Genomic DNA, 25,597 nt, shown 5'->3' with positions numbered 1-25,597 from the left:
TCGTGAGGCTTCGCGTGTAGACAACAATTGCGGCGCTGAAGTTCTCGCGGGTGTAGAAAGTGGCTGCAGCCCGCCACGTTCGGCGAATATGACGGACCATGACCGAGATTTTTCGCGCCCTGGCTGCGTTTCTCAGACCGTTGCATTCGCCACTAGAAACTGTTACTGTGAGACGCTTGGTGGCGCTCGCAACCAAACCAAAAAATACGATGAAATAACCACGAATTATTGTTATCACAATTATCGTTGGTATAAACAGAAAAGCGGTATTCACACGATGTAGAAATTCCGGGGTATATCTTCCGGCGCGCCTATCAAGCGGCAAAAAAAAAATTAAGGCACCAATCCCCACTGTGAAGTTGGTTGGGCAGCGAAGCTGTGGTGCCATCTGGAACGATTGCCCACTGCACTATAGACCCTTTTTATGGTTTCGCCACCAAGTGGTGCTCCAGTCTTTGACGTGCCAAAAAACTTCCGGTTTATAAAAATAATGAGAAAGGCCGACTTAACACCGCTGCGTGAAATGTAGATAAACGTTCAGCCACCAATTCTCCAAGGTAACGTCAAACAAAAAAGGAGCGCGAGATCTGTTAAAATGTTTAGAGTATTCTTGTAGACCAACTTGCCGGCTCTAAGACGTAATATCGTTAAATCTCCAACTTTGTTGTCTGTGTAGCATGTGTGCTTTCTTGCACTGGTGACATAAACAAGCTCAGCAGGCTTGCGAAGACGGTGCGACCGGAAGTCGCTTGGGGCGCAAGCGGCAGTTCATGTTCGTAAACAGCAAAAGGTTCTATACTAAATGATTGAGGAAAGAAAAGTAAATGCACTGTAGCAAGACTCTTTTATATATGAAAGACATCGTACGCTGCCGTTGCCGCGGCAACTTATGCAACCCCTATCTTCACCGAAAGCGCATGCGGGGAGTGTGCTTCACGTTGTTAGCGGAGCCAGTGACGTCACTCCAGACTTCGTACTCTGCCGTTGCCGCTGCATTTTAAGCAACCGCAATTTTTACCGCGAAACGCATGCGGGGAGCGCTACTTGCTTATCATCGTTCGCGCGCGCCTAATGATCTATCACGTGGTTTTGACACTTGTTTCGGGGTTTTCTTGTCGAAACAACTCTCAAAACCACATGATAAATGATGAGGCGTGCGCAAAGTTTGATAAGGCGCGCGCGTGGTTCTTCTGTAGACGAGCACCAAAACTGCACCTGCGAGTCGTATACAGCTTCTCTGTAAAGCATCAGGCCTTTGCGATGCGGCATTACGGCATTAGCTATATAGACCTTTTTCGCAAGGGCGCCGCCATCTTGAATTGTCGTCACTTCCAGTATGGGCGAAGAGATTGCTTTGCCGTCGCCACGCCAATAGAATGCATTTAGGAGATAAGCGTAACCGTCACCCTTTTTCGTCTTGCCGCCCTTCTATTTTTTTTACTATTTGCAGGTTGAAACGTTCTGATATTTTTTCGTCGCCAATACCGGATATGCCTACTTGGCGGTCGGAGGCGAGAGTAAGCGCAAAAGCTCTATACGAGGCGGAGGAAGGGATAGGTGCACGGGCGGCACACACAATACTTCTTCGATGGCGGATTGGTTTGTTTTCAATAGCATTGTGTCGTTAATTTATTTTATTGGAACTGTATAGATCGATAAACACGTCTGCGGTGGTGTCAACTAGAAAAAGCTAAATTGAACTGCAAACACTGACATCTCTCCACCTGGCCCTTATCGAAGTGAACGTCGAAGCTGAAGAGAAAAACGCTCTCGTTGTCGATGTCAGGCAACTCCCTGCGGGGACTGCTCCCCCGCGTGAATACCGCTTTAAGCAGCGCGTCCGACGTGCAGGAACTGCTGGCGGGGCTCGTTGGGGACAGAACGGTGACGTGTACGGGACTGAAGACAAGGCATCACTCGTACAATTCATTCCACGTTGCCCTAGACGAAGGACTGCTTGATATTGTTAACAAACCCGAGGTGTGGCCTTCCGGCTGCGTCTTCCGTCCCTTTCACGGTAGCCTGTCGCCCTCGCGGTTTTTCGAGGAGTCTGACGTCACCCTAACCACTACCAATGATGTCGCGGAAAACTAACCTTTATTACCAAAACACGAGGGGCCTCAGAACGAAAAGTGAGGCGTTCTTTGCTAATGTTTGCGAATCCGAATATGATGTACTCTGCTTGACTGAAGCCTGGTTAAATGCCTCCTGCACCAATCAGTCATACTTCTCAAATCAGTATTCCGTTTTCAGGAAGGATCGGAGTTACACAGAGAAGATTAAAAATGGAGGCGGTGTCCTCATAGCGTGTAAATCTTCATTTCGGGCGGTCAGAAGGGGAGACCTTGAAACGTATGAAGAGTGTGTCTGGGTTGAGGTTCCAGCGTCTGATGGCTCGAATTGCCTTCTTGGCTGTTACTACTTCCCGCCTAATTCTGATACTCGCGTTTTTGTAGAGCATTTCACAGATCTTGACAGCAAGGTTGACTTTTCCTACAAGGTACATATTTATGGCGACTTCAATCTTCCGAAGGTCGATTGGTCAGCTGACTTAATCCAGAGTGACTGTACTGGCACTCATGATAAGGCACAACGCCTATTTGAGTTTATCAATTTCAATCAACTCTTTCAGCATAATACGATAAAAAATGTGTCCGGGAACATTTTAGATTTGATAAGAACAAACGCTCCTGTGTTCGATATCGATCAGGCATGCGACACGCTTGTGCCAGTCGACAAGTTTCACCCACCGTTTTCCCTACACTTTTTCCTGTCATTCCAAGTGCACAACACACAACCAGTGGCGAAGTTCAGATATGCTTATGGTGATTACGAGGGGTTATACGGTCGTCTGCTCAGCCATGACTGGTCTGGCTTCTTCAGCATTACGAACGTCGACTCTTGCGCCGACATGCTGACCGCGATTCTCCAGGATGCTATGAATGAATTTATACCCAAAAGTTGCCCAAAAAGGTCAAAATTCCCCATTTGGTTTTCTGTAGATTTGAAATATTACATAAGCAAGAAGCGACGTTACCATAATCTCCATAAGAAACTAAATTGCGAGTATTGGTACTACAGATTCTCAATCTGTAGAGCAATAGTTAAAAAACTTTTTGCTCAAGACGAAAGGCTTTACCAGGATCGTCTGGAACATGACTTCAAAGGACAACCGCATCGTTTTTGGCGTTACGTGCGAACAAGACAGTGTCAGCGCATCGGTGCTAAAAGCGGATGGCAAGCTTTGTTGCACACCGCAAGAAGTATCCGGGATGTTCGCTCGGCATTTCAGTTCCACTTTTCTGCAGTCGGATAGCACGCCTCCGGTTTTTAACATCGAAGAAAGTTTTGATGGTTTAGCTTATGAAAGTATAACAGAAGATGAGGTATTACTTTCTGTACGTAGGCTCAAGTCAAAACTTTCCACAGGCTGTGATGGTATTCCAAATTTTATTATCAAGGGATGCGCTGAATACCTTGTTCCCGCTTTAACTCATGTGTACAATTTGTCGCTACGGCGCGCGGAGTTTCCTTCTCGATGGAAAATGTCTGTGGTCGTACCAATATTCAAATCTGGCGACCCCTGCGATGTCAACAACTTTCGCCCAGTGTCACTGTTGTGTGGTTTTTCAAAAGTTTTCGAAATGGTTATTTATGAACGTCTCGATTTTTATTTTAAACGAAAAATATCACCATTACAGCATGGCTTCCTGAAAGGTAGACCGATCGAGACTAATATGAGTGTCTTCCTTGGATATACCGGCCCTTTAGTAGCCAACCGTGGTCAAGTAGACACAATTTATTTTGACATGTCAAAGGCTTTCGACAGGGTTTCGCACAACATACTTTTGTCAAAATTAAAAGAATATGGCTTATGCCCTACTTACTGTTCATGGTTTTCCAGCTACCTGGGAAACCGCCAGAATCAAGTCAGTTTCTCAGATTGTTTGTCCGAGCCGTTTTTGTCATTATCTGGCGTGCCCCAGGGCTCTAACCTTGGGCCGTTGTTATTTTTAGTGCTCATCAACGACTTGCCGTCGCAGGTGCTGCACTCCAAAGCATTATTGTACGCAGATGACTTGAAGCTGTTCAGGAGGGTAGAGAACGTACAGGATTGTCTGTTGTTACAAAACGACGTAAGTTCAATTGAGCAGTGGTGCATAACAAATAGACTACAACTTAATCTCAAGAAGACTTCAGTCATGTCAATCAGCAGGAAACACGAGAGCATTGTTCAGCTACAACCTTTCCGGAGGGCAAATAAAGCGTGTATCTCTTGTACGGGATCTTGGTGTTCAAGTGGACTCCAGGCTGTTTTTTCATCAACACGTGTCACAGATAGTTAATCAAGGCCTGCGATGTCTTGGTGCGGTGTCACGGATAACTAGAAAATTTAGAAGCCCTCATTGTGTTCTCTCTTTATATTGTTCACTTGTCCGGCCGCGTTTAGAGTTCGCATATGTAATATGGAACTCTTTCTCTCGGCTACAGCAATGTAATCGAAGAGGTACAGCGGAAATTTATTCGCATTGTATACGATAGGCACATTGGTCGTCGGCGTTTTTACAGCTATAGCTCGGTATTAGCAGACATAGGCCTCCAGTCTCTTCACGACAGGAGGCTTGCACATGATATGAACTTTTTGTGAAAAGTTGTGCATGGCACTCTTGATTGCGACGAGTTGTTGTCATCATTGTGCTTCCGTGTCCCATCTGGGAAGGCGTGTAAATGTATTCAAACATTTTATACGGATATTCATTCAAAGTGTCCAATGACTCGGTTACAAGATACATACAATTCAATGTTTTTACAAGATGACATATTCACCTGACTTTATCTTAGTGTGCCCGTGGCAACCACTTTTATTTTTAACTAGGATTTGATGACGCGTCAGACTGATTTCTATTGTGCTCCTCGGCAACCCCACTGTCCTATGTAATACCCTTTTTATTGTTAACGCCACTGTGCGAAACATGACAAAGTGTACTGTCCTGTAGGCCTCACGGCTGTTGACCGGCACTAAATAGACTATCTATCTATCTAAGTGTGTCCCACGCCTCTCGCCGCAACACACAGATTTTTGGCGAGGAAGAGGTTGATCGAAATTTGAAGGTTTATTTTTTCAAAGCGCAAAAGTTGTTGAACGTATATCGGTGTGCGTTAGTGAAGTGACAAATATTTCTATGACTCTCCCGCGGCCCAAACAGTGTCCGCAGAGGACAAACATAGATACGCACTAGATCTTGCATTGTAAGGTATAGTCCAGAGAAACAGCACAAAGAGCGGATCAGCGATTATAAAATTACGAACCAACATAGATCGACTCTCATTCCTTAATTCTAATTATGAGAACAATGAAAATTCAAGCTTCATGCCGCGAGCTTACAGTTGACAGTGTTCTCATGAAGTGACCCGGTTTCTGTTTCTGGTTTGGCTATACGCGCCACATGCGGATATCTAGAAAACAGGCTCTGCTCGCTTTTTCTGCTGGGCAGCCGAGCGTTTGGACCAGTCAGAGCAGACCTCTCGAAAGATCTCGGAGCCCATGGACGGACTCGGCAAATCTGCTCCCGGAGCTTCAAAACGGCGCTTACTTTTTACATGGGGCTATTCTAAGGCCACTAGGCAAAAAAACTGGCGGACGAGATGAATGCGAGTTGAGTGACAAGGCGTTCTTCGGGCACCGCAGGCTACGCCACCTGGAGGGTAGTAAATTATAAACCAGTGTGTTTCTCCGTGGCAGCTGCATGCGGAAACGGAGCTCGCGCAGAAACCCGAGTTTACGCGCATCGAAGAATATTCATGTGTCGGTGGGTTTGAAGGGGACACGTGCGACAACCACGGTGCTGCGCGTGGTCCCGCAGTGAAAGCCCCAGAGTATAGCATTAATCTGTAGGCGGGAATAAGCGCTGTTTTGCAATACGAAGGATTGAAAGAAAAGAAAAAAACGGTGACAGAGTTGGCGGATTAAGCATTTTGTTACGAACTGCAGAGATATTATTAAGTCGCAAAAAATAACACGACCGACTTTTTTTTCCCCTATTGCGTTTTGTTTTTTTATTGTCAAATAATAATATGGCTCGTGCCGTTGTGGCAGTGCCATCGACATACATATAGCACTGTATAATATAGTTGACAGTGGATCCCTGCCTCGAAGATGATGATGATACTGTAAGCCGCACGCAGCGCAGATCCCATCTTGTGTCTATCTGGACCAGCCATTCTATGCGCCTTCCGCAACGCTGCGCGCAACCATTGAGATATAATATAATATATGCGGTTTGTTATTTGTTATTGAGGATTGATTTATGTGTTATTGACATCGTATTGTGCAGATTATGTAAATAAAAAACCATTCGAGTTTTAAGAAGTGCGTTATTTTTCTACAAATGCCTCTCCGCTTAGGCAATCTTTAATAAGCAGAGCACCGTGCAACCACAAGCTGAATGACAAATGCTTGCAAACCAAGTCTTATGGTGGCGTTGAGTTTCGACGTTATGCCCTTCTTAGACTATGGGTTGTGCTGTTGTTAATTACTATTAATCGTTGTTCACACATATGCAACCGAGTAGGACGGAGATAGACAAGACCGCTTTTTAAGCATCTTGTGACGGCGGAGGATCTGCTCTGCAGCAGAACAACCGGTCCTCCGCCGGCGCAATACGCTTAAATACAGGTCTTGTCTCTGTACGTCCTACTCGGTAGCTAGTGTATGAACGGGCCTTTATGCGCGCGAGTACTCATTTGTAAAACGCAATTGTACGGAATCTTTCACAATTTCCAGATTCCAATGATCTTGACGTCTCTCTGCGTAGTCATCTTCAGTTTGTTCCAAATATTTGTGAACTTCGAGCGCTGCATCGAATACACAAAACTGCCGGAAGAGGTCAGTATCGGTATTTTTTGTCTTTTAATTACATGTGTGGTTCTATTTGAATTCGACGAAACTTGTCGGGGGGATGTTCAAACTTTTTTTTTTTTTTTTTTTTCAAATAAGTGTTCGTGATACTTCAAGTTCTGGGGTGAACAAACACTCCACTTAAAAAATACAATTTAAACTTTTTTTTTGCATTTCAAAGTATTATTTGGTAGTGTGATTCAAAATCTTGATTTTATTTCTGTGTACGTTTGGCCATTGTTTACTAATTGTTTAGGACGTTCTCACTGCTAATATTTTTCTATAAAAATAAGGACTATTAGAAAGCTTTATCGCTAGCCTTTGTGGTTACTGTTTTACAAAACCTCAAACTTGCAATCACGAGCAATTTTGCCTCAGTGTCAAACTATCGTAAGAACTGAACCGGTAAGAATGAGCTATTTAAATATAAATTGTTCGTGCCGCTGCGGTTTATAAAATTAATTATGCCCTGCGCAAAACTTGCCTAACAAAAAAAAAGTAAGTCAGTTAAAAAAAGACAAGCTAAAAAAATGTGCTGTTGTTATGTCGTCACAATTCCCCAGATTAAAGTGTTATTTGAAATTGCTTTGCTGTATGAGACGACAATCTAAATAGGCCTTCTTTCTACTCCAAGCTTTGGACGAACCTGATATTTTAAGTTTTTTTGTTTAGTCGATTTTTTTTTAGCAACCCAGTATTCATTTTTTTTCAAAGTTCTTTTTTTTTTTTTTTGTGGATGGTTTCTAAGATACACAATCTCTTTATACAAAGAATGGTTGATCTTGGTTAATTTAAATCTCGGAAAAATTTGAATAAGCCACCTTTTAACTCGACTCGCAATCTTCGGGGAGAGAATACGGGCAATACGGGCTTCACCGCAACGTTATGGGTCGGCTCAGGAATAACAGATGTTGCAACAAAGAAAATTTATATTTTACAATGACCTATATTTCTTTTATATATAAACAGGCTCACGATATTAGGTGTAACCCCAAACAGCATCCCTAACTGAAATAAGGCACTTCGCGTCTATTAGCTCGCCCGTGATCACACCGTGGCCAGTTTGGTCAAACTAAAATAAAACCACCCATAAAAATATTGAGAGCCTGTACTTCCAATGCCGTCTCAAGCTATTCTCATTTTTCGTTAGGTAAGGAGTATTTTTATTTTGAAATGTAAATGATCAAATTAGGAACCTTTGTGGGCTTGCCCAGTTGATCTGCCACGAGAGATCTTATTCAAATGAGGCCTCTTACATATTAAATATTGATAAATTTCCAATACAAACTGCGTAAGTTTGTAAGACTTCAAAGTATTTTAGAGTGCCAACATAACTATGATACATTCTAGAAGAACTCTGATAGCGCGGACGCAGACAGCTAAAATTAAGGTCTAGATTGCGCCTTTCGTTCCGCGATGAGTTTATATTAAAATCGTATAAAGATTTAAATTTTCATAATATCATTCGATGAAGCTTCCTTTCTTCTTAAGAGAAATCATTATATCCCTAATATGTTGTTAAGAACACGATGACAGCCAGCTTCGGGGAAAAAATAATTTATTCTGTCCTGTTTTCTATGAGACCACAACCAGATGTAGATGTCATGATCACCCACACAAGTGCTGGAGCTCAGGCCGGTTCCTAACTTCTCTGCTGCTAGCTGTTCGAAATGTATTGATGAAGCTGCGCAGCGGATCTTCTATCCACGGCACAATGTCCACGAGAACAGAAATATCGATGAGTTTCGCTTGCCCGTCGCTTCGCCCGTAGAAGATGGTCAGTGAGGCACGCCAGTCCAGAGTGGAGTGAGAGAAACTGAGACAGTCAACGACTGTTTCAAACCTCCTGGGTGAAGAGATACCTTCAAGCTTACGAATTTGGTACTTTTGGTGAGCGATACCACCACAAGGTGGCTGTATGATCACAAACTAGAAATCAGTGCCATGAATGGGTTCCAGATGTCTCGTATAAGAGTTCGCTAAGCGCGAACGTCAAAAACAAAGGGCAAACTATGAAATTCCTTGCCCGTACGAAACCGCAACTCAGTGCTCAACCGCCTGCTTTGAAGCTATTCCTCGCTTGCGGCGCGACATGCCTCTAATCACATGAGTGAAGATGAAAAAATAATGTTCTTGATAGAAAAGCTATCATACGAAGGGTTGGATTTGGGCTAGTTGGTTGAACATGTTTAGGAGTTAAAAGCGCTAAAAACGACGGATGAGTAGGAGAGACACACACCACAGAGCGCTCTGTGGTGTGGTCTCTCCTACTCGTCTGTCGTTTTTAGCGCTTTTAACCCCTAAACTATCACACGAACCCTTCTCAGTCGTGACTCCAAATTCGAATCCGACAGTTTACCAGCTGATTACATAACGAAAATCTTACGAAGAGCTGTAGGGTACGCTCAGCGCAGAATCGCACTGAACGGATTTTCGCAGTCCAAGAGAGTGTCAGAAAATTTATAGCTGATAGAGGGCGCGAGAGTCGCACCAGCCGCCTCAGCATCAGTCACATGGCGGCGGCCTAGGAGCGTTTTTTTGGAAAGGGGTATAGTTGCTCTTTAGTTGCTCGATTTGCGCGATCACAAACAACGCCGGCTGCGCGGCTGCCGATCGCGAGTCAGCCTCTCTTTTAATGCGAAATAGTTCCTCGTTTTTCGTGGTCACAATCAACGCCATTGCGCTTCATGGGACAGTTAATGTTTCCGCATTCAAAAAAAGTAGAAACAAAAATCAAGTGCTCGGTTCATGTTGGAGCTCGGGTGATTCTGCTGTAGTGAGTGCCAGCACGCATCAGCGTTCCTTTTTTTATTTTTTTACAAATCCTCATACATATGTCTCTAATATTCAAGTAGCTAGTATGTTATTTAAAATGTTTTTAGTATTTGTAACATCAGGTGATGCCAGCGTAAGATTTGTACTCATAAAAATAGCATTTCCCGATGATCATTTAGCCGCTCGCTTTATTTCTTCAAGTCTTGTCACGATCGCCGTAACATGTTCTTTTAACTACTGAGGACCCGTTTGTGCGTGAAGTCAGTGTGGCGTCGAAAGTCAGCAAATTTTGAAGGTGTATGGAATGTCCTTTGTTACAATAGAACACCGAGTTTGGGGATTATATACATATAGGTGTGATACGAGTGAACCAAAAATATGTGAACTTTGCAGGAACAAGTCGTCATGCCAAAAAAGAAAGGCGATTCAAGTCAACATAAGCAAAGCTTTTATGCATCAATAGCTCTGTCCGCAAACGAGAGCTGGCCTACGGAAGGTCGAGTGGAATTTCAGAACTACTCAACGTCCTATAGACCGGGAGATCTGTCAGATGTGCTAAAAGGGGTCACATTTTCTGTTGAGGCGCATGAAAAGGTTGGTTGCTATTTGCCTTCAATAAAAGTCTTCCATTAAACTATCAGCCGCAGACGCTTTGGTTGTTATGATGAAGCGTTCAGTATCGCACGGATAATTTCATTACAGTTCAACAAAGTGTCGAGCGATGGGTTACTAAGCATTGTTCCTCCTAGAAACTATGACCGCGCGTAAGGGTGGAGAATAAAAATCAAGATGATTTAAAGCATGATTTTAATCATTGCCTCAATTGTGATTTCAAACAGATTGAGTTTACTATGATGACAAAAATCAGGGGTCTCCAAACATTTTGGCTAGGCGGACGGTTTTGGGGACCTGTCGCAGCCTCGAGGACCGGAAATTAGCTAAGACAATAACTACGAGGAAATACTAAACAAGTAAGCATAAATAAATAGAGAAATATGAACTAGAAAACAATTCGGAATTAAACAAAGGTGGAAAAATACATATATATTATTTTTAAGTGAAATATTTTACTATTTATGATATTACAAAAGAATTGTGATCCGAGAACTCACCAGGCGTAGACGAAAGCGCATAGGTACTTTGACATATTCACACAAGGCAGAAGACTAGGGAAAATGGTAGATCAAATCACGTCACTATGTACGATACTCATGAGAAAGCAAAGCATTTTTTCATAGTTGCGCAGTTGAAGTTGAAGCAGGGAACCACGAATAGTAACTGTGATGATAACAAGGCACAATAAATAATATGCTTTGAGAACCCGCGTGTTGATGCAGTTTTCTAGGCATGTGCGAATAGTGGATCTTGACTTTGAAGCGAATTCGAAGCGCATAGTGATTTGTGCCAAATAATTTGGAATCCAATATCCAATGCTCTGCAGGCTTTTGACCACCGCACCACGTCTAAACGAAAACTCATCTGAACTCGTGAAGAGTGTTTCCAAGCTTTCACCTCTTCATGTCTACGCTAAGTAATTGTAATCTAGCTATATTTATAGACAGTGACTCAAAAAACCTATTGCCTAGATAAGAAGACAAGTAAGCGATGCATTTGACGTAAAATTAAAACTTTAGAGATGACAAGATTTACCTAACCGTGGGGTTTTGTAAATCACCTTGAATATGCAAATAACTTTCATTAGATATAGAATTAAAAAATATAACGACAATCATGAATGATGAAGGAAGGTTCTCAGGACATCTCTACCAAACACGTAATCTTTGCATAAGTGCCACGGTTGAAGTTTTAAATCTTTGCTCCAGTCTAGATATCAACATTCATAAAGTTCCGTTTCTTTTTACGCACACCACGCGCGCGCTTGCCCATACCGCTTTGAAAGTGGCCTTTCTTCTGAAGAACGTAACCGCAACAGTTGTACTTATTGAAGTGTGTATCGCGGCGGGTTAGCCCCGTCAAGCGCGCTTCCAACCAGGCACCGGGTTGCTTCTCCGCAGTGCACCGGTGCTCGGTAAGAAGCGCGCTCAGCAACGGTTGCCCATCTTGCTGAACACTTCGATATATGCGAATATCTGAGTTCATCTCGAAGCGAATGTCGAATAGCGAACTATTCGAACATCTATTCGAAAATTCGAATATTAGCACAACACTGTAGTCTTCTCTCATTTTTCTGATACCTCCGTTTTCGCTTTGGTGCGTGTCTCGGCACTGATTTTTTTTTTTACGAGCGCCTATAAGTTTGCGTTTGTAGCAGCAATCCGCGGGCCAGGCTTCAATGGAAAGGCCGCGGCCTTCGGCGGATCGGCCAGCACGCCTTCAAAGGCCGTATCTGTCCTGCGGGCCGTGGTTCGGAGACCCCCGATTTTGTATAGAAGCTTTGTACACTTGTCTTACATGAACAAATAACTCAAGCAAAACAGAATAATTCAGGTTCAGCGAGAGGAACCCTACTTAACAAATCAAAGCGCTCAGCTTTGTTTTAAGTTTCACTTCGTTTGTCAGCAACGTACAGTAGCTAATGCAAGCAAATAAACACACGAAAGAACGATACAAAGAGAATAAAGGTAATGACCTTTAGCAAAGAAATCAGAAGACCAAAGTAACAGCAAAAATGTTAATTTTCAATAACTGTATTTAAGCTGTTTTTGTTTTGTTTGTTTCAACTATAGTGGGTTGAAACCATTGAAATGTTAATTAAACTTACTTAAACAATGTAAATACACAGTAATCTTTTAATCCTTATTATTTTCAGTGATCGAAAGGATTTATGAATACATTTTTTTATGTTTAAACATTTCCATATTCATATATAATCACTTTTCCTAGCTATCATAGTTTAAATAAAATAAAACTACTCTAAAAATATTTGCTAGACTAATAAATATTAAGACCAAAATGTATCCACCTTGCAAAGCGTTGATTCTGAATTGAAAACTAATAAAACAGGATAGAGGCTTTCCTAATACGCACGCCTGTAGAAATTGCAAACGCGCTGAACTAAACTTTTTAATGGCGCAACCCTCGCAACGGCGAGCTCTTACGTTATCGTTCTGACCTTAATCCCATGTTGCGGCAGATTTGAGTCACCATGCTGCATTATATAGTTTCGTTAGCAGAATACCGTCAAGCAGATAGCATTTCTTATAGCTTCCGTCTGGAGCTACTGGCTCTAAACCCCACAAATGCAACAGTACTCACATCTGTATGTAGCTCCATATCTTGAGTTTGGGTATCACATTCGATGTGTGTCAAATTTTGTCAATTTTGAGCTTAGGTTTTTTTTCTTACAGCTCAGTCATCCGAACACATACTTTTTGGGAGCACGTAAATGACGCGAAGAGACAACAAGAATGCTTTGTGCATTTTAGATATCTATAGTGATGTGTATTTCTTCTTTTCTATGGAGCTACATATTTGTTGTAAAATTAAACCTTTCCGCGTTGACCAGCCTGCAATTTTATTAAACAATGACGGTCTCCAAGTCAACTATGCTCTCTCCATATTTAGGTGGGCGTCGTGGGTCGAACCGGGGCTGGCAAATCTTCGTTGGTCCTCGCCCTGCTTCGAGTGCTCAAGGCCACGCAAGGATGTATAAAGATAGACGGCATCGACATCTCCCGAATCCCCCTACGAAGGCTCAGGTCTGCTATCACCGTCATTCCGCAGGTAACATGGACATTTTGTATCATTTCTATACATTGAGAAAAAAAGGTAAAAATTTGTCGCAAAGAAACTTCTGAGCCCGGTGAATCATGGTTTTCGTGAGTGCTGAAATACATCATCTAAGACGAAAGAAACTAAAGGCTATAAAGGTCCCCCGGAGCCCACAAAACATGCAGGCACATGATTCAAGGAGTTGGTTCTGTTTTCTTAATTTTCTACTATCTGGTTTATTGCAGGGCGAGTGTTTACAATGCTTCCTGTTCTGCGCATTTTTAGGGCGGATTTATGTTTTCGTGCTTTTTGCGTGATTCAGGTAGTTGAGTAACGCAATCGACTGAATGCTGCATAGCGTTTGTATAACTGTTATAGCCCCAATATTAATTACTTACGTAGGTATTGAATTTTCTAAATAATTGTTGCATTCTAACGCAAACTTGCTTTTTCAAGTTCTTTTTTAAATATCTTGATATTAAAACGAAAAAATATCTGTACCTGAACTCAGCCTTTTTTTGATACTGTCCTGGATTTTCCAGGCAATGGAAATATCGATTTTGATAAAAAAAGAAATGCCATATAAAAATTATATCGATTATCAAGGTAGAGAGAAGCAGTAATGAAGCTAATAAAACCTACGGCTCATTATTATGAATTGTAGCATTAGAGTATATTTGAGCAATCGAGTTATGCTGCTTATTACATTGGCCGATTATTGCTAGCCCAATAGAAAATACGCGAAATATAGAATGCCATCTAGTAGCGCGCTGAAAACTACGTCAGTCATCTTGTTGGCGGCGAGAAAACAAAACCAGTGATCCAACCAACACAAACCCCATGTCAACAAGCGATCGAGCTTCGTGCGAGAGGTGCGATGTCAAGAGGTTGCTCCGTGCGGCTGCTGGAGCAGGAATATATCTTCGATATTTGCGCAACATAAACGCAAGTGTGATCATTTTTCAAAGTATTACTTGTTTCTTCACGCGTATCTTTCGACAAAAAGCAATCGGAGACGAAGTTAAAAAAAAGCCTTGTGGACGTTATCGCACGGAGCGAACCTATTTACAACTGTACTGGGCCCTAATATTTTCCCAACATTTTACCAAATTTGTTTTTGAATTTTTTTAATTTTTTTATGCGTGATGTTGTATTGGCCTCTGTATTTCGTGATGCGAAAGCAGCTCAATGTATGCGGACAATACCAACGTTGTGAAACAAGAAAATATGTTACCGTTTTAATAATCCACACAAACGAACCCTCACTGAGGACGCGTATGGTTAACAGTGAACAACAAAAGCAGAAAACACCACAAAGCACCTCATTAGATACCATATATTAAAAAAAGGATTTCTTTGGGCAGTCAGAAAACAACCTCATTGCTTGTGATGTTCGGGACTCAGCCGCCCGATACTAGGACCGTGGGAACTGAGGCGGCCGAGCGCAGCGTTCAGGGGCGTAAGCAGAGAGACAACACTCCAAGTAGGAAGTGACGCAAAAGGCCCTTTCTCATTCAATACCTTGCCTTTTGTAGGCATACAAGCGTAACCAGAGGACGCTAGTGTTCAGTTAGAACACCCTCTACGTCTTTGCTGCCAAGCTTGTTCGAGACTGTCCTCGTGTTGCAGAGTTCCAAAGACGTGACGCAGCTCAACGACTACGCCAGCGACAGGACTTCAATCATCGTCACGCCGCCCATGATACGTACCCTTAGCAAAGAAAGAAGGTCTGAGTCCATGACGCAGGCTGCACAGTACGGTCCTCAGCCCAGCACAACGGCCACGCTCTTACCCAGCCCAGACCCCGTCGGGTACGCTGGTTCCCAACCGAAGACATCTGTTGCCTCAACAGATGCTGTCCCAAGATAATCGTGACTCGGGCAGCCTGCAGTCTCGAAGCCCAGTTGCACCCCTGGCTCGCCCGGAGTCAGGGTTTTCTACCCCAACGTCAACAGCGCCTACTCCTTCTGCGACACCAGAGGCACAACAAGCTGCCCCGGCTTTTTCTAGTCTAGACGGTCCGCAGCAATTGTACACACAAGGTCCGGGTGTGTCGTCAATCCACCAATGCGCCTGAACTTGTGACCTGGTGCCTTGGAAAGACTTGTTTACACAGCATCAGGGCGTCTGAAAGGTCTTTGGCATCCTATACTTTCGTCCAAAAGGGTAGATATAGAGGGTGATGCTAGCTGAACACTAGCACCCTCTGGTTTGGCTTGTATGCATATAAAAGGAAAGGTCTCGAAAAAGAAATGTTTTTTTGCGTTACCTCCAACCCGGCGTGTTGTCTCTCTTCTTAAGCCGCTCAGCGCAGCCCTCGGCCGCCTCCGCTTTCGCGGCCCTCGTCTCGGGCGGCTAGATTGCGAACACTACATTGCTTGGCATCGATTTCTATACACTTGATCTCGCGTCGGCAAACGAGGTTTGTGAGTTGGGGGACTTGTTGATAAAATATTGTTGAAGATTTAAAGCGAGGTCAGGCAGAATACAAAATAAAACAGACACGGGCTACGTGTCTGCTTCCCTCAAATCTCAAAGAGACTGGACTTTGGTATTATTTTCGTCGAATTCTACGTTCGATTACGTCACTTGCTAAGTTTATTGCAGTGGCCAAGACTTCGACGCCGGCGCCAGCAAAAAGCTACGCTGCACTGCAGACTTGGGGTGAAGCAACACTAGCGATTCCAACTTAATTTCACCGCCTCGTTTTTTTTTTTTTTCGTTTTTTTTTTTTCTTTTTTGTTGCAATTGAGGTAAACATTTTGTTTAGTGCAAAGACACTCAGAGGGTAGTTTTGGGAAGGTCAATGCTGTCATTTTGCCAGGGTTTAACAAACCTTCATTGACCGGCGTGACATTCATCAACAGTGATTAAGGTAAAAGCTATCTGAAAGCGATTTGAGCTCTTTGCAATGCCTGGAAAATATGCCCACGGCACAGTTTCCTTGAAACGACCTCTGAGCTTATCACCAAATAAAACTTTCGCCAGTAAGAGCTAAAAAAAAAACTAACCTTGAGCTGTTTACATTGGATTGGAGCAGTCTACCGCTAAACGTTAAGCCTTCATGCGTCTTCGCGTCTTCGCGTCGAAAAAAGAATTGAAAATGTCTTCAGAGATGAAAGTCATGATGGCCCAGTCTTTTGTTAACGTTGGGTGATCGGAAGCAAGAAAAATGAAAGACGTTTACTACTCCCTGTTACGCCGAATTAGAGCGCAGCTCTTAAGGAGAAGGAGGGGAGGGTATGGAGAGGAGGATATGCCTCTCCTCCTCTCCCTTTACTCTCCTCCTTTTCCTCCTCATTTGAGGTATTTCGATTTTGCGATATACCGTGCTAAACCATCTGTGAAAGATATATATATATATATTGTGGTATTCTCGCTCACCGCTTGTCCGGAGAAAGGAAATATAGTTCTCACATCTGGAAGCTCCATTCTGTCTAAGTTCTGCCGGTACCAGGAAATAGGACAGCAGGAGCAAGGCGGTAGAACGAGACAGCGTCAGAGTTAACACTTTGACAAAGCACGTGATACTCTCGATTCAGGGAAACGTCACTGTCGCATTAAGGGAAACGTCATATTATGGGAAACGTCGTGACGTCACTCGTCAAGCCGCACGTTGCATTGAAAACGTCACTTTTCTCATTATGGGAAACGTCGTGACGTCACTCGTGAAGCCGCGCGTTGCGTTATGGGAAACGTCAATGTCGCATTATGGAAAACGTCACATTATGGGAAACATCGCGACGTCACTCGTGAAGCCGCGCGTTGCATTATGGGAAACGTCCCATAATGCAACGCGCGTTGAATTATGGAAGATGTGACTGTCGCATCATGGGAAACGTCACATTATGCGGAACGTCGTGACGTCACTCGTGAAGGCGTGCGTTGCATTATGGGAAACGTCTCATAATGCAACGCGCGGTTACGCCGACGCCGTCGCCGACGCCGACACCGACGCCGATGGCGACGGCGCCGGTGACGCCGCTCAAGCCGGAAACGGGCGCCTAAGAGCTGGGCTCTAAAGACAAATAAAGTTGCTGAATTACCATTGGCGGCAGACCGTCTCTGCCCCGGAAATGCTGATGGCATCTTCGGTCAACTCGCGTTTTGTTCGTTTCTTTTCTTGCGTACGTCCGCGCGCGGTGCCCGTCTCCTATCAATTTCTCCTGGCTTTTTATTTGCAGATTTAGCAGTGCCACACATATGAACATCGTAAACATGATTTTCGATGAGGTCACGAAGCGGGTGATACTTCTACAGGTATACTTTGCCCATCATCATCATTGTAGGTTCAAGGAAGTGCACTACTATATAACAGCCGCACTTCGGCGCCATCCAAACGCCTCACAACGTTTTCTACGAAGTTCATAACTTTTCAGCGCTCCTTGCCACCCCAGCAGTCACCGGTAATCGCAGTGATGGTAAGAAGCGCGTCGTCCTCGTTGTCAGAAGAGCTCCAGAACTCATTCTGTGCAGCTGCGAAGAATATTCGTTTTCTCAAGTTCGCCATCTCGATCGACTGCACGTCTGCTATTCCCGCCATCTCCTCGATTTTCGCTCCTGGCCTCAATTCCCGATGGGATTCAACCCCGCGCACCGTCGACTGTCTTGGTGCGCGTTGGGACAACGAAAAGCCGAACCGGGAGGGTGTGCTCCGATGATCGAGGACGTCCAGTGCACAACGGTGCACTTGATCAAAGACGACGGGGCGCACCTCTGCGCCTCGGTGCGCACCGGTCCGGATGATCGAGGATACTATGGGGAGCCGAAACTCAAGAAACTTGACGCTACCAAGATGGCTGCGCACACAGTGCTGACAGACCACCAAGCAGTTTCGTAGATCGTCTATTGAGTCCTTCGAGATATTTGTTTTCTTGTGACAGTTTTAATATATGAGCATTATTCGTTCGTTTTCTTCTTTTTTTTTAATTTCGGCTTCCATCTTTGCAGGACCCCATCCTGGTCCGGGGAAGCCTGAGGGACAACCTCGACCCGACGAGGTCACACACGGACGAAGAACTCTGGCGTGCCCTGGACCAGGCGCACTTGGGACACGTCGTTTCGATGCATCCTGAGCAGCTCCTTTTCGAGACGGGAGAGGGAGGAAGCAACCTGAGGTTAAACTGAATTTATGTTGCACTTACTTTAATACACGCAAAAGCATTTTATTTTACAATTGAAAACGAGCGTGTTGGTTAATAGATACAAAACTTGAAAGTATGAAACAGCGAGGACGAGGACGGGAACATGACATATTTCCTGTTCCCGTCCTCGTCCTCGCTGTTTTATACTTTCAAGTTTTGGATTTTATTTTATAATGATTATAATTTATGACGCGGTCAGCACACCTAGAATAATTAAGGCCTGCAAATATGCTCTTCTTCATTCAACGAAATTCATCACAGTCTGATGGGGCGAACTTCGCAATAGGACCCGAGCCTGACGTCGAGCGCCCTTCGCCGAGTTGATAGGACGCGAGGACCAGTCAAACACTGACGCAGTATATCGTGTCAAATCTCTGTATTCACTCCATCTCACGACGATGACGTCAACATTCTAATGTACGGCTTTGATTATTCTAGGTGGTGTTAACTGGGTAAAGGCGAGGAATCGCAAAGTACGTTTATGTTCGGTTTCTCTTTGCTAGTGTCTCACATGAAATCCCATTTAACCTTTTCCACAACACGCGTTCCGGTAATCCATGTGAAAATGTTTCAAATTATTTTTACAATCTTCGAGAGAAAATTTGAAAAAAGAAAACTCCGGAGTGAGCGCGAAATCCGCTTTTGCACCTAGTTTAGGCTCGCAGGGGGACACTGAGTGCAAGGATAATCATAGCTGTACATTTTTTTAGTTATGGAAGATTTATTAATGTGCTTTTTCATTACTGCGTTTAGCGCATTTGCTCGTAATAGAAAGATAAAGATAGTCGTATCAACTAAACCCGGAGCCAAAACCCTGACGTAGGTCGTTTCGTTTCACATTCTGTATGACAACGGAGCGGAGCTGATAACAGTTTTTCGCCAGCCGAGATCGGGAGATGAATGAACTTCTTCCAAAACCGACTCGCCCCATTGCGGCGAAGTACCACGCAGTGCACTCTGAGAACTAGTTGGCCACTCAGTTTCGGTTTCGACTAAGCAGATTCATCTCATTCAATCACGCCGCGACCGAACACGCTGCTTGCGTTTTCGATTATCTGACTTTTTTACGAATGTGCAATACACTCATTCTCGAGCGATACAAAACGAAGGCCGGGGCACTATCCTTGGTTCCCGAAACACCGCATATTATGGGTGCATATGCAAACATTGTAAGACACGGCTTAGTTACCTCACCTTTGAGTTCAATTTCAATAATCCCGTCTAGTGCCAGTGAACTACAAGTGAAATTCGGTCACCTGGAGCATTACACGTATTTTGTTTGCCAAACGTCACCTTCTTGTCACTTCATTGGGCAAAAAGCAAGCCGCATCCTCACAGGAGTATCAAAGTTGAGCCCAGCGTTGACGCATGAACTTTTAAGGAAACGTAATAAATTCGATCTCACTACTATACCAAAGTTACTATGATGTCTTCCTCGTGTCATCATATATCTCCCACTCAAATTTTATGCTGATAGAAGATTAAGTTTTCGCAAACGCTGAGATCGGCTAGCTACGACCGAGGCCCTAACAAGCGCCCCCTACTCCTAAGCCTTTTTGGACGAGCTTTTACTGATGCCCAAGATCTGTGCCTGAACGGTGTGTCTGAAATGATCTCGGCATACTCAGGCAGGAAGAAAGCAAACACATAACAAATATTTTGGCCATTAGCAACCGTCAAATGCACTTTGAATAATTTTGTTCGTTTGGCGCACCGCATAGGGGTTGATGCCCGTTCGGCGTACTTCTGGCAAATGGTGCGACATTTTTCACACAAGTGCTCGACTTTTGCTTTCTTAAAACGATTTGTATGTGCGAATGTGCCTATATGATTGGCAGGATAACTTTACGCGCATACGCGATGTTCAAGATTAATAAAATGCAAGTGGGTGGGGACTTCGCTTCGTGCAGTGCTGCGGGTCAGTACAGATAAGAGATTAGAAGTGTTTTGCAATTGAGCTTTTCAATGGCGCCTCCGAGCTTTACCTCGCGTACACAGGCGTATTAAGAAAACAGTAATTGCAAAAAGTAATATTTCGTCTATGCATGCACAAAACCAACAAACTTCCTGATCAGCAACACTAATGTAAAGGCGCGAGCTCGATGTATGCATACTTATTGGTTGCTACAGCTTGTTGATTCGTACATAAGCAAGATCCCCGAGCTTCGCAGCGTCGACATTTCCAGCACTGGCTCGTCCACATACCTCGAAACGCTAACAGAAAGGCTCAAGTACAAAAATACAACAAGCATGTGTTAAGACAAGTTATACGTCTCGCGCTTGTGCTAAAACTTTGAGGTTTGGCCAATTAGGTTAGTTTAGAGACCACAAATGACGCTCCGGGACCAGAAAACATGAGATAATGGCCGTTAATAGTCCACGCTCTGTGTGTAATGTCTTGTCGAGATGTCGATCGAAACCGAAACCATGCCACTCTCCTCCCTGGTCAACTAGTTCCCAGAGTGCAACGCGCGCCGTGTTGCATGCAGGGATTTATGGAAGTAGTCTATTCTGATCATCTCTGCCCGTTGTTGTACGGAACGACATACGAAACGATCTGCGTCAAACCGGCAAGGGCTTTTGCGCCGATTTTCACGATTTAGTATGCGTCATTTGCAGGGTGAAGTTGTAGATTCGGGAACGTGTATTTCGGAAAAGCAGATAGTTACGAGACTTTTACAATACGAAACAAGATTAGAATACGACAATTTTAAGGTTTTGAATATAAACAAATACTGTTATAAAAATAAAGAGCTCAATAATAATAAAAATAACTCAACGGAATTTACATCCACGAATATTGTTGCACGTAGTGTCTGACTAGGACCCTAACCTGGGTGCTAAAACAAATTTGAAATACCTCCGATTGTTATCTTTTTAATGTGTAAATGTTTATGTTGAACAGCGTGCATTGTAAACACCAGTCTCAATGATGCTCTTGTGTTTAAATTTTTCTTTCTTGCAATATTTAGAGGACATGGTCAATTGTCAAACAACGTAGCGTGTATCGCCAAAACCAGATAATTCCATGCACAAACACATTCGGTATAAAAATAAGATAATCCTTACTCATAATGTTACCGTGTTTCCCAAGTTAATAGACGCATTGTTCATTAACAAAGTCTGTGGATCCGCTTTCCCACGGGACATGGAGATAAGAAATCGTCGGGATCGACACAATGATGCCAGCGATTTACGGCAGAAAACGTTAACGTCTTTACTCGAAAGTCCTGTTTGCGCATATCATATTTACGAAGAATCGTCTTCTCGACCTTCTTTATTTCGCACACTCCTGATGCAGAGCACGATGACTGACTGTGTGTGTGTTCTACAGCAATGAAGACGCAAGGGCCTTGTGCATAAGTAGTCTATCGTTTACTCGAGTAAATTCGGTACTTAGTAGAATAAAATTTACTGAGTCAAGGGAACATCAAGCACGAGTGGTGGCGTCCCCTTAAAGGGCAACTCCACTCCAATTTTACAATTTTTGGTTTATGATCTGTTTAGTCGAAGCCGGCGACCCTGAATCACGACATATAATTTGTTTTTCGGTAGTGTGTATAGTTTTGTAGATATCGCGAATCCAAGTATCGTTCCGGCGGCACGGCGTAACCGAAACTACCGACTGAAGCAGCTTGGCAACACTGATACTAGTGGCGCGTCGTCGTCCCGCGACGCGCCGACGCACCGGCAATGTCGGCTCAGTCGCACGTGGAGTTTCAAAACAGAAAGCTAGATGCACATTTTCTTTTTTTACCGCTTCACTTTGTTAATATGCACCAAATGTAGTAAGTTTTAGTGTGTATTTATAAATTTGCCGACCGAAAAGCAAATCCGACTGCTAGAAATATGACGCGCGGTCGGTGCCGGCGCAGCGTGACTGTATTTGTTTCTTGCTCGCGGACCGAGAGAAAACGAAATAATAGGAGATAGATGGACAGATGTATCCACAAGTGGTCTAAGTTGTTAAAGCCAAGGTGCCTTTATGTGCACGCTAGTTAGATCAGTCGCGACCTGCTGCGTCCGGCCGATCGCGCTGGAGCAGCCGGCGGGCGGTACGCGAACAGCGACGGCACCGCATCGTTTTTCAAAGACGCATGTTTCGTGGAGAAACCCGCAACAGTCAGCAGCCGCAGATCCCGCGTGTAGGTGTCTGATGTAAAGTGCTGGGAGCAGAGCTTCGCGTTGGAGCTCGGAGTCAACGGTCTTCCGAAGTCTATCCGGCGAACGGCACCGACCCACACCTTGTGCCTCTTCCGGTCTCTTGGGAACTGGTGGAACCGCAGCTACGGGTTGCGCACCGGTTTGTTGGTGCAACCCACAGCACTACAAGTCATGCTCGACATTGCCCAACGCGAGCCCGGCGAGTCGCTCCGGCTCCACGACGCGCGCGTGAGCGAGCAGCACTGCTTCGCTCTCTTCCTCGCTGTCGCGGTAGCAATGCTGGAGTTAAAGGAACTGCCTGGACGCTAATAAAAGTAGGAGAACACAGGATAATGTGGTAAACACCTCGTTCCGTCAGCAGAATCGCAGAATGCCACAAGAAATGAAGCGTTCGCGGTGTCCGTACGAGAGCGTAGGACCAGACCTACGTCATTGTCCAGTGTTGCTTCACTAGCTCACCCGGTGCCAGCGTTGCTCACCCGCTTTCGGGCCGCTAATCAAGCCGGGAGAACATTTTTAATATTGGTTTTAATCGGTAACGCGGCGTCGGTTTGACGTGATATTTTGGGTATGACCGTATTTTGACCTCCTAAAGCGGTATCAGTCATTTCGATAGGGTCGACTTTTTGAGTGGAGTTGCCCTTTAAGCCCCCTTTCGACTCGGCTCGTGTCCTTGCTTTAGAAATTTACGTTAAGCTATCCTCGTCGTTGCAGCGTGGGTCAGAGGCAGCTCGTGTGTCTCGCCCGTGCCCTGATTCGAATGCCGCAAGTTCTGATCCTGGACGAAGCCACGTCGCAGATGGATGGCGACACCGACCGCCTGATTCAGGCCACGCTTCGAGAAAACTTTATGCACTGCACGGTGCTGGCCATCGCACACCGAATCCACACCGTGCTCGACTACGACAAGTGAGGACAGACCTGTTACTGCTAATAGTTTGGCCAACCTTCATGTCTGATACACACAGTTGTATGAAACTTTTAAAGGAAATGTACAGTTTCCCACAACACGAAAGGCCTATTTGCCTCGCTAGTTGACTTGTCTAAAATAATTAGCGAGAGGCACTCTTTTTGGAAAGGGTAGAAAGCAAATATTCATTTATTATTTTTTCCAATCAATGTCGGCAACGCTAAACCCTTGTCCACATTGATTGTAGAGCCTACCACATTGGGGAAGCCTGTACACAAGAAAAACAAATTATATTCTTATCCTGGATTTGAGCTTCATAATTAAGTTAGCCGGGTGTACTGTAGTAGCACAAGCCGGAACCAAGAAGTACTGGTTAGAAGCTCTCTTAGAGGCCAACGGGCTACTTGCAAACAAACCCGCGTTTATCCACACTAGGTGTGGGCAAAATGCTTCTACAGAAAACAGGTTGACAATAGGTGAAGCATCCGCCCTTGCGCTAGGGGCCTTAGCGCTGTCCGTACAGCAGCGCCACCGCGGCGGCATGAGTTCACAGCCGCGTAGTGTTCTTTAATTATTTATTCTCCAGATATAATGATTCATCGAAAGTTGCTATTGGTAGACAATTTATCCTTACTTAAAAATCGAGCGTGTTGGTAAGGCTCAATTTTACACACGAAATAATAAACAAATAGGACGGAGACCAAAACACAACTAGCTGCTGGTTGAAGGATGTCGTGTTCGGTGCTAAGTTCTATTTGTTTATTCTTTCGTGTGTGGGACACTGTTTCTTTCTTTTGGGGTTCTTTCTAAGTCTTTCCCTTCTTTTCAGAATTCTGGTAATGAGTGACGGCAGCGTCCTGGAGTACGGATCAGTCACGCAACTTCTCTCCAACCCCGCGTCGATGTTCAGCAGCTTGGCCCAAAGTGCAGGCGTTGTACCGAATCACTCTGAAGCGAACAAACCTTGACACACCCTTCGTTTCTTGAAAAAAACTTGCGGTTTTAGAAATTGTGGAGCTTTCAGGGCACTGCCGTGTAAGAAAACGTACTGACCTTCATCTGCATGTAGGTAATCCCAGAAAATGTGTATATTTTAAATGTTGGTTAGGATTTCTGGTGTGTTGCTTTAGAAATCTATTTTAAAACGATGACCCGTTTATTACTTTGATAAGCTCACTTTCATAAAGTCGGATAAATTGTAATTATGTTTGATCAAGCAGGAGCTTTCCACATACAATAAAAAATATTTCTAAACTATAAAATGCGAACACAAAAAGTCAGGGATGCAACACCAAATATATTCCCACAGTTATGTCTTGCTATTACCAACACTTTTGTTACCCCTACATATTTCCCATAATGTGAGTCGTCCATAATATAGCGCCAAAGTCAAGACCACAACACACAAATAACAAGCATGGCCGCAAAAGCCTTCATGCCATGGCCTCTGGAAGCTTCCCCTTCACGCCTCAAGTACAGTTTTTCTAAGTGGTGACGGAAATGTCCTGCCTTGTTACACACGACCTCTGAATGTCCTTTAGGTTTCCCATCTTTGGTCGTGACAGGCAGGAAAAGATGGGCAAGTAATCAATATGGCGGGAAATTAGAAAAATGTGAACGTCTCGTATCCTTATTTTCTCAGGAAGAGCAACCAACAACAGAAATTAGTGAAGACCTAGGAGTCTTTCATAACTCAAACGGTTCACAAATCGTTGTATTTTGCGTTTGTTAACCGACTTCAGAAAGACTGGGGCAACAATAGCGAGACGAAAAAGCATGAGTTCGCCCAGTTCGTTTCCAAGCTGCCGGTCTATAGTCCGTAATGTGGGTTTCCCTATTAGCGAGACAGGATTATATGGGTAACGATGGGTCCCCAATAATTTATTTATATATAAGGGTGTTCATATTTAGGGGATATATGAAGAAGACATGACTGCAATATTGTTCACGTTGCAGATTTTTAGAGCATTAAACTTCTCTTTTTTCTCTTTTTTTTTTTTTTAACGGACTGCCAGGATTTCGGTTATGAAGGTA

The 25,597-nt window shown here is 44.1% G+C and overlaps 1 protein-coding gene across 1 annotated transcript in view; it reads left to right on the top strand.

Annotated features, from left to right (window-relative positions):
* The window catches only part of LOC8033032 (ATP-binding cassette sub-family C member 2-like), a 93,111-nt gene extending 68,518 nt beyond the window's left edge, over positions 1–24,593 (top strand). The window contains exons 15-20 of the mRNA XM_042287003.1: positions 6,785–6,886; positions 10,067–10,267; positions 13,199–13,357; positions 18,296–18,462; positions 23,368–23,562; positions 24,393–24,593. Coding sequence (XP_042142937.1) covers positions 6,785–6,886; positions 10,067–10,267; positions 13,199–13,357; positions 18,296–18,462; positions 23,368–23,562; positions 24,393–24,531 — 963 coding nt within the window. The 3' untranslated portion in view covers positions 24,532–24,593. The remainder of the gene's footprint in view (positions 1–6,784; positions 6,887–10,066; positions 10,268–13,198; positions 13,358–18,295; positions 18,463–23,367; positions 23,563–24,392) is intronic.
* Positions 24,594–25,597: the final 1,004 nt, after the last annotated feature.

This window comes from Ixodes scapularis, unplaced genomic scaffold, assembly GCF_016920785.2.
Source record: "Ixodes scapularis isolate PalLabHiFi unplaced genomic scaffold, ASM1692078v2 PGA_scaffold8__174_contigs__length_109621045, whole genome shotgun sequence".
In the NCBI taxonomy this organism is placed as follows: Eukaryota; Metazoa; Arthropoda; class Arachnida; order Ixodida; family Ixodidae; genus Ixodes; species Ixodes scapularis.
The sequence above is the reverse complement of the archived record's forward strand: the minus strand, read 5'-3'. Positions and strand labels throughout refer to the sequence as shown.